The 10,480-nt window shown below is 45.9% G+C and overlaps 1 protein-coding gene across 1 annotated transcript in view; it reads left to right on the forward strand.

The window, feature by feature from the left end:
- The window catches only part of efcc1 (EF-hand and coiled-coil domain containing 1), a 60,773-nt gene that overhangs the window by 14,411 nt on the left and 35,882 nt on the right, over window positions 1-10,480 (forward strand). The window contains 5 exon segments of the mRNA XM_024136762.2: window positions 319-467; window positions 540-608; window positions 715-781; window positions 1,108-1,127; window positions 1,130-1,326. Of these exon segments, the coding sequence (XP_023992530.2) occupies window positions 319-467; window positions 540-608; window positions 715-781; window positions 1,108-1,127; window positions 1,130-1,326 (502 nt within the window).

Raw genomic sequence — 10,480 nt, forward strand, 5'->3', positions numbered from 1 at the left:
GGCCACAATCAACAGCCTGATCAACTTTATGTGAAGGAGATGTGTCGCGCTGCAGGAGGCAAATGGTGGTCACACCAGATACCGACTGGTTTTCTGATCCTTCACCCCTACCTCTTTTTAAAGTTATCTGTGACCAACAGATGCGTATCTATATTCCCAGTCATGTGAAATCCATAGATTAGGGCCTAATGAATTTATTTCAATTGACTGATTTCCTTATATGAACTGTAACTCAGTAAAAGCTTAGAAATTGTTGCATGTTGCAATTATATTTTTGTTCTGTATATATATTATATCTCTTTGACTGTTCTCTCCCAGGTCGGAGGTGTCTAACCTACAGCTCTCAGGGTGCACAAGGGCAAATAAGCAGGTGGGCGGAGCCTGCGGACCAGTCCAGAGGTGTTGCCTAGACAACCAACAGGACCGCCGGTCCCCCACCGGCCGCTCTGAGACCACTCCAGATAACAGTAAGACACCACGAGGGGTTTGTTTGTCTTTCTGACGTCTATGTGTGTTAATGTGTGTGTTCTGTCCTCCAGGTCAGGAGCAGTTGTTCCGGTCAGTAGAAGGCCAGGCAGCATCAGACGACGACGAGGAAAAGTGGACAGGTGAGAACAGGTTTAGTGTGTGTGCATGTTTGTGATGGCTTTTCACATGAACATGTGTTAAATGTGAATGTGTGTATTTATATGTTGATGTGTGTGTTGGGGACAGGTGAACAACAGAGACAGGTGGACGAAGTGAAGAGGATCCTCACCAGACTGTCCTGCTGCGGAGACAGGTACACTGTACACACACACATACACAGGATAATGCACACACACACACACACACACACACACACACACACACACACACACACACACACACACACACACACACACACACACACACACACACACACACACACACACACACACACACACACACACACACACACACACACACACACACACACACAGACGCATAGACACATGCACTCACACATAGGTTTGCACACACACCCACACGCATTAGCCTCTCACACACACGTGTTTATGTGAAAAATGGGGACCATAACCCTAACCTGTATGTAATTGACCTGCCTCTGTCTCTCCTGTCCCTTAGGTGTGATGACAAGGCTATGAAGAACTGCTGTCCCACTTCAGTGGTTCCAGGGAGAGTGAGGAGAGCAGGAGAGGAGGAGAGGAGGAGGAGGAGGAGGAGGAGAGGAGTGAGGAGAGGAGGAGTGCGGTGGTAGAGCTCTTAGAGAAGGTGACGAGCCTGAAATAAAAGTTGGAGCAGAAGGAGACCCAGGCACAACAGTTACAGATGGACATGGGCCAGGTACACACACACACACACACACGTGCACGTGCACAGCCCCCAGCCACCCAGCCTCAGCCACCCATAGCAACCCAGCCTCAGCCCCCAGCCACCCAGCCTCATCCCAGCTCCCAGCTATCAGTCACCCAGCCTCAGCCCAGCTCCTTGCCACCAGCTTCATCCCAGCTCTCAGCCACCCAGCTTCTATCCCAGCTCTCAGCCCCAGCCACCCAGCCTCATCCCAGCTCCCAGCTATCAGTCACCCAGCATCATCCCAGCTCTCAGCCACCCAGCCACATCCAGCTCTCAGCACCCAGCCTCATCCAGCTCTCAGCCACCCAGCCTCAGCCACTCTCTCACACCAGCCCATCCCAGCTCTCAGCCACCCAGCCACATCCCAGCTCTCAGCCACCCAGCCTCATCCCAGCTCCCAGACACCCAGCCTCAGCATACCCTTAGCAACCCAGCCTCAGCCCAGCTCCCAGTTACTCAGCCCAGCTCCCAGCCACCCAGCCTCAGCCCAGCTCCCAGCCTCAGCCCAGCTCCCAGTTACTCAGCTCAGCTCCCAGCCACCCAGCCTCAGCCCAGCTCCCAGTTACTCAGCCCAGCTCCCAGCCACCCAGCCTCAGCCCAGCTCCCAGCCAGCACCCAGCTCAGCCAGCTCCAGTTACTCAGCTCAGCTCCCAGCCACCCAGCCTCAGCCCAGCTCCCAGTTACTCAGCTCAGCTCAGCTCTCAGCCACCCAGCCTCAGCTCAGCTCCCAGTTACTCAGCTCAGCTCAGCTCTCAGCCACCCAGCCTCAGCCCAGCTCCCAGCTTCCCAGCCTAAGACCAGCTCTCAGCCACACATCTTCAGCCCAGCTCTTAGTCACCCAGCCTCAGCCCAACTCCAAGCTCTCAGCCACCCAGCCTTAGCCCAGCTCCCAGCTTCCCAGCCTAAGACCAGCTCTCAGCCACACATCTTCAGCCCAGCTCTTAGTCACCCAGCCTCAGCCCAGCTCCCAGACACCCAGCCCCAGACCAGCTCTCAGCCACCCAGCCTCAGCCCAGCTCCCAACCACCCGCCTCAGCCGCTCCCAGCTTCAGCCTCCCAGCCTGAGCCTTAAACCCCTCCCTAACCCCAGCCAGTAGTGAACTGAGCCACCCTGACTGAAGCACAGCTGGTTCTCTGTGTGTGTTGACCACAGAAACACCCTTCAAAGCACTTATCTAGAGCAGAATGATTCCTGCTGGTTAGAGCCTGTTGGAGTTTTCACCCAACATGTTGAGAGAATGAGGCATTCTTTACATTTGATCTCTGAGGTCTATAGTACCTACAGGCAACAACCCTAAACTTCTGTTTATGTTAACCTTCTGCTGTGAGTGGTAACCACTTTTTAAGAACAAGTTCAGTGCTATAGTTGACATAGTTAATCTGCTATAGTTGACATAGTTAATCTGCTATAGTTGACTTCGTTAATCTGCTATAGATGACATAGCTAATCTGCTATAATTGACATAGGTCACCTGCTATACTTGAAATAGTTAATGTGCTAGAGTTGACATAGTTAAAGTGATATAGATGAATAGTTAATCTGCTATAGTTGACATAGTTAAAGTGATATAGATGACATAGTTAATCTGCTGTAGTTGACAAAGTTGACATAGTTAATGTGCTATAGTTGACATAGTTAATGTGCTATAGTTGACATAGTTAAAGTGGTATAGATGACATAGTTAATATGCTATAGTTGACAAAGTTGACATAGTTAATCTGCTATAGTTGACAAAGTTGACATAGTTAATGTGCTATAGTTGACATAGTTAAAGTGATATAGATGAGATAGTTAATCTGCTATAGTTGACATAGTTAATCTGCTATAGTTGACATAGTTAATCTGCTAGAATTGGCATAGTTTACGTGCTATGATTGACATCCTTAATCTGCTATAGTTGACATAGTTAATCTGCTATAGTTGACAAAGTTGACATAGTTCATGTGCTGAAGTGGACATAGGTAATCTGCTATAGTTGACATTGTTCATATGCTATAGTTGACATAGTTAATCTGCTATAGTTGACAAAGTTGACATAGTTCATGTGCTGAAGTGGACATAGATAATCTGCTATAGTTGACATTGTTCATATGCTATAGTTGACATAGTTCATCTGCTAGAATTGGCATAGTTAAAGTGATATAGATGACATAGTTAATCTGCTGTAGTTGACAAAGTTGACATAGTTAATGTGCTATAGTTGACATAGTTAATGTGCTATATTGACATAGTTAAAGTGGTATAGATGACATAGTTAATATGCTATAGTTACAAAGTTGACATAGTTAATCTGCTATAGTTGACAAAGTTGACATAGTTAATGTGCTATAGTTGACATAGTTAAAGTGATATAGATGAGATAGTTAATTGCTATAGTTGACATAGTTAATCTGCTATAGTTGACATAGTTAATCTGCTAGAATTGGCATAGTTTACGTGCTATGATTGACATCCTTAATGCTGCTATAGTTGACATAGTTAATCTGCTATAGTTGACAAAGTTGACATAGTTCATGTGCTGAAGTGGACATAGGTAATCTGCTATAGTTGACATTGTTCATATGCTATAGTTGACATAGTTAATCTGCTATAGTTGACAAAGTTGACATAGTTCATGTGCTGAAGTGGACATAGATAATCTGCTATAGTTGACATTGTTCATATGCTATAGTTGACATAGTTCATCTGCTAGAATTGGCATAGTTTACGTGCTATGATGAATCTAATCTGCTATAGTTGACATAGTTAATTTGCTATAGTTAACGTCCTATAGTTAACGCGCTATAGTTGACATAGTTAATGTGCTATAGTTGACATAGTTCATGAGATATTGTTTACATAGTTAATCTGCTGGAGTTGACATAGTTAATGTAAATAGTCATATTTGCAATGCAAATAGTCTGGGTACCCATTTGACTAGATGTTCAGGAGTCTTATGGCTTGGGGGTAGAAGCTGTTTAGAAGCCTCTTGGACCTAGACCTCTTGGACCTACACGGCTTCGGTACCGTTTGCCGTGTGGTAGCAGAGAGAACAGTCTATGACTAGGGTGGCTGGATTCTTTGACAATTTTTAGGGCCTTCCTCTGACAACACCTGGTATAGAGGTCCTGGATGGCAGGAAGCTTGGCCCCAGTGATGTACTGGGCCAAGGTAGTGCACCTTCTGTAGTGCCTTGCGGTCGGAGGCCGAGCTGTTGCCATAGCAGGCAGTGATGCAACCAGTCAGGATGCTCTCGATGGTGCAGCTGTAGAACCTTTAAAGGATCTGAGGACCCATGCCAAATCTTTTCAGTCTCCTGAAGGGGAATAGGTTTTGTCGTGCCGCTTCACGACTGTCATGGTGTGCTTGGACCATGTTAGTTTGTTGGTGATGTGGACACCAAGGAACTTGAAGCTCTCAACCTGCTCCACTGCAGCCCCGTCGATGATAAGGGGGGTGTGCTCGGTCCTATTTTACCTGTAGTCCACAATTATCTCCTTTGTCTTGATCACATTGAGAGAGAGAGGTTGTTGTCCTGGCACCACACGGCCATGTCTCTGACCTCCTCCTATAGTCTGTCTCGTCGTTGTTGGTGATCAGGCCTACCACTGTTGTGTCATCTGCAAATCTAATAATGGTGTTGGAGTTGTGCCTGGCCATGCAGTCATGAGTGAACAGGGAGTACAGGAGGGGGCTGAGTACGCACCCCTGAGGGGCCCCTGTGTTGAGGATCAGTGTGGCGGATGTGTTGCCTACCCTTACCACCTGGGGGCGGCCCGTCAGGAAGTCCAGGATCCAGTTGCAGAGGGAGGTGTTTTGTCCCAGGGTCCTTAGCTTATTGATGAGCTTTGAGGGCACTATGGTGTTGAACGCTGAGCTGTAGTTTATGAACAGCATTCTCACATAGGTGTTCCTTTTGTCCAGGTGGGAAAGGGCAGTGTGGAGTGCAATAGAGACTGCATCATCTGTGGATCTGTGGGGCAGTATGCAAGTTGGAGTGGGTCAGAATCAAATCCTTTGAATGAGGAGTCCACATACCTTTGTGTATATATAGTATATCTTATGATAAACACACTAACTGTAAGTCGCTTTGGATAAGAGCAACTGCTAAATGACTAAAATGTAAAAAATGTAAACAAACCGAGTCTTGTAGACTTTACTCATTGCACATGTTTCAAAAAATTGGGTTGTTTAGATGGAGTGCAAGGACAAACTGAGTTTTGCACAGGTGCACTTGACAGAGTAGGCGTTCCCTAACGGAAATGTGCAAATAAATGCTAGAACGCACCAATAGGCTCTCACTAGCTCGTGCTTGACTCTGTCTTGCTTGTTCTGCCCGCTATGATTAATTTGCTCTCATTGGAAATGACAGGCTCTGGTCTATCTTGGGTTAGTTATAAACATCTTTGGTTAACATAAACAGAAGTCTGAACAGGAAGTTTTGTTGCTGACGTACTATACTGTAGGTACTGCAGGTTGTTGACATGTACTATATTGTAGGTACTATATTGTAGGTTGTTGACATGCACTGTACTGTACTGTAATAACCCATCTGGACAAGAGGAATACCCATGTGAGAATGCTGTTCATCGATTACAGCTCAGCATTTAACACCATAGTACCCTCCAAACTCGTCATCAAGCTCGAGACCCTGGGTCTCGACCCCGCCCTATTAAACCACATGTTTCGGTCACTATGGGGGCGATATCGTCCACTTTTATATGTGGGACCTGTATTAGTTTCACCCACCCTAATGGATGAGGTACGTGTTGAGGTCACGGTGGGAACTAGTATCATCCTTGTGCTACACGGATTGTGCCTTGTTGTATTAGTAGGCCTTCATCTCACTTACGTCTCTCGGGTACCCCCTGCACATTGACCTCCGCTACTGGTAACTGAGGGTGCGTCACTGTATAGATAGCCTCATTATACTCACCCGTTCATCTGTACCGGCCTGGCACATTGGGACTCAGTATAATCGGGGTATGGAGCCCGTGTTGAGCCTTGTATATTAGGCCCCATTACTTACGTAAAAGACAGCTTCTGCACGTATTGTACCACCCTGCCATTGGACTCAGTATGGAGTACTCGCCGTGTATGTAGGTTTCCCGTTCACCTCTAATGGCCTATGGGTGACATAGTGCGTTCGAGTCATTATCTACCAGTAGCAGATCACATGAGGCGACACTACGGTACCCTCACATTGGACTCAGGTAGGGGTACTCGGCTAAACGTGCAGTTCCTTTGTATACCCAGCCTCATTACTACCGTCTATTCGACATGGTTACCCTGCAAATTGACTCGCCAGGTACTGGTGACTGGACCTTGTATATAGCCTCGCTATATCCTACCCTATAATCGGAGACGTGAGTTGCAGACCTGCAACATTGAACTCAGGTACGTAGCAGGGGTATCCTATGTCATATAGGACTCATTCAGACTCACTAGTAAGTAAGCAGGTACGTTACGTTACCCCTAGCACATTGATCAGTACTGGGCGTACTGTTCCTTGGGTATAATAGGCCTTTATTACTACCTCGTACCTCCTCAGCACATTGGACTCAGTACCGGGTGACTCTAATAGGATACTGTTGAGCCCTGTTCGTAGCACTAGGCCTCAATTACTACCTCTTACCCCTGCACATTGACTCAGTTAGCTGGGTACTGCCTTGTATATAGCCTCCATTACTACCGGACGTACCCTGCACATTGGACTCATCGGTACTTCCCTTGTATTAAGCGCTCATTAGCTTACCTCTTACCCCGCACATGTGACTCAGTACTGGGTACTAGCCTTGGTATAACTCCTTTATATAGCTCATTACTACTCGTACCCCTGCACTTGACTCAGTACTGGTACTCCTTGTATATAGCCTCATTACTACCTCTTACCCCTGCACATTGACTCTAGTACCGTACTGCGATTCGATACTCTGTATATAGCCTCATTACTACTCGACTCTAGCCTGCACAATTGACTCAAGTACTGGTACTCCTTGTATATAGCCTCATTACTACCTTCTACCCCTGCACCATTGACTCAGTACCGGTACTGAACCTTGTATATGCCTCATTACTACCTTCATCTACCCTGCACATTGACTCAGAGACCGGTACCTCCCTTGTTAACTCCTTGAATAGGGCCTTTAATACCCATCATTACACTCGTACCCCTGCACATTGACTCAGTACTGGTACGCTGTATATAGCCTCACTACCTCTACCCCTCACATAGGCTCCCAGTCTGTACTCGTATAGTAGTCTACACCCTGCACATTGACGTCAGTACGTGGTATACTCTGTGGTATATCGCCTCATTACTACCTGTCTACCCCTGCACATATGCTCATACTGGTACGATAAGCCTGTTATAGGAGCCTCGATTACTTACGGCGAAAGTCAACATCTACCCCTGCCACATTGACTCAGTACCGGTATTCCTTGTATATAGCCTCATTACTACCCTCGTACCTGCACATTGACTCAGTACTGGTACTCCTTGTATATAGCCTATTACTACCTTCGTACCCCTGCACATTGACTCAGTACGGATGTAGTACGCCTTGTGATATCCAGACCATATTATACCCTCATTCGTTACCCCTGCACATTGACTCAGTACTGGTTCTCGCTTGTATACAGCCTCATTACTACCTCGTACCCCTGCACATTGACTCAGTACCGGGTATCTGTTTATGTATATACCTCCATATGTGTTTAACTGGTGTTATCTCTGTGGGTTACTTTTTATTTTGCAATATATATATTTTTTTTTAACTCTGCATTGTTCGGAGAATGGCTTAATGGGCTGTAAGTAAGATATTAACTGTAAGGTCTACACCTGTTGTTTCGGCGCATGTGATCAATAAATTTGATTTGATTTCTTAACACCTCAAACTGGTGCGCCTGGCACTTACTACCATACCCTGTTCAAAGTAACTTAAATATGTTGTTCTTGCTCATTTACCCTCTGAATGGCAGAAACACACAATCCATGTCTCAGTTGTCTCCAGGCTTAACAATCTTCAACCATCTCCTCTCCTTCCTCTACACTGATGATGAAGTGACACAATAAGGGATCATAGCTATTCACTGTGGTCACTCTATGTCATGGAAAGTGCAGGTGTTCCTAATGTTTTGTACACTCAGTGTATATAACTATATCCACCTATAGATAACACAAAACAATGTACGTACTCTTTCTGTCTCCAGCAGCTGTAGTTCTGTCTCCAGATCTGTAGTTCTGTCTGTAGCAGCTCTGCCTCCTCAGCTTTCTGTTGTAACACCTGGACCAGAGTGTCCTTCTCTGGAATATACATACATTTTACATTACATAGTGTACTAATAGCTTACCTAGTAGAACACGCTCCTATACTACATGGCCAGGTCTGACCATCATTCAAATAAAGTCTTGGTCCCACCACATGCAACCTAGAGTACCTACAGTATAATGCAAACAGTACAGTACATGTCAACAACCTACAGTATAGTAAGTACAAGTCACAACCTACAGTATAGTACAGTACAGTACAGTACATGTCAAGCCTACAGTATAGTATATATACAGTTGACAGTAACATCAACAGCCTACAGAAAAGTAAGTACAGTACAGTACATGTCAACAACCTACAGTATATTACAAGTACAGTAAGTGCATGTCAACAACCTACAGTATAGTATAGTATACAGTACATACATGTCAACAGCCTACAGTATAGTAAAGTACAGTACAGTACATGTCAACAACCTACAGTATTAAATCAATCAAATCAAATCAAATTTATTAGTACACTACACATGGTTAGCAGATGTTAATGCGAGTGTAGCGAAATGCTTGTGCTTCTAGTTCCGACAATGCAGTAATAACCAACAAGTAATCTAACCTAACAATTCCACAACTACTACCTTATAACACACACAAGTGTAAAGGGATAAGAATATGTACATAAAGATATATGAATGAGTGGTGGTACAGAACGGCATGGCAAGATGCAGTAGATGGTATAGAAGTACGGTATATACATATGAGATGAGTACAGTAGGGTATGTAAACATAAAGTGGCATAGTTTAAAGTGGCTAGTGGTACATGTTTACATAAAGATGGCAAGATGCAGTAGTTGATATAGAGTACAGTATATACATATGAGATGGGTAATGTAGGGTATTAAAACATTAGATTAAGTGGCATTGTTTAAAGTGGCTAGTGGTACATTTTTACATAATTTCATCAAATTCCCATTTTTAAAGTGGTTGAGTTGAGTCAGTATGTGGCCAGCGGCCGCTAAATGTTAGTGTGGCTGTTTAAACAGTCTGATGGCTTGAGATAGAAGCTGTTTTTCAGTCTCTCGGTCCCTGCTTTGATGCACCTGTACTGATCGCCTTCTGGATGATAGCGGGGTGAAACAGGCAGTGGCTTGGTGGTTGTTGTCCTTGATGATCTTTATGGCTTCCTGGTGACATCGGTGGGTGTGGTGTCTGAGAGGGCAGGTAAGTTTGCCCCCCGGTGATGCGTTCTGCAGACCTCCTACCCTCTGGAGAGCCTTACGGTGTGGGCGGAGCAGTTGCCGTAACCAGGGGTGATACAGCCGACAGGATGCTCTCGATTGTGCATCTGGAAGTTTGTTGAGTGCTTTTGGTGACCAAGCCGAAATTCTTCAGCTCCTGAGGTGAAGAGGCGCTGCCTGCCGCCTTTTCACAACGCTGTCTTGTGGGGGACCAATCAGTTTGTTCCGATGTGTAACACCGAGGAACTTATAAACTTTCCACCTTCTCACTATACCCGCGATGTGGATAGGCGGCGGGAGTGCTCCCTCTGCCTGTTTCCTGGAAGTCCACAATCATCTCCTTTGTTTTGTTGAACGGTGAGTGTGAGGTTATTTTCCTCACCACACCTCGAGGCGCCTCACCTCTCCCTGTGGCCAGTCTCGTCGTTGTATGGTAATACAAGGCCTCACACTGTAGTGTTCATCGCGAAACTTGATGAATTAGAGTTGGAGGCTGTGCATGCCACGCAGTCGTGGGAACAGGAACAGCGAGAGGCGCTCAGAACGCACACCTTGGGGTCCCAGTGTTGAGGGTATCAGGGGTGGAATGTCTGGTTACCTACCCTCACGCACCTGGCGCGGCGTCCCTCAGAAGTCCAGGCCAGTTGCAGGGTCCAC

This window comes from Salvelinus sp. IW2-2015, unplaced genomic scaffold, assembly GCF_002910315.2.
Source record: "Salvelinus sp. IW2-2015 unplaced genomic scaffold, ASM291031v2 Un_scaffold1010, whole genome shotgun sequence".
Lineage (NCBI taxonomy): Eukaryota > Metazoa > Chordata > Actinopteri > Salmoniformes > Salmonidae > Salvelinus > Salvelinus sp. IW2-2015.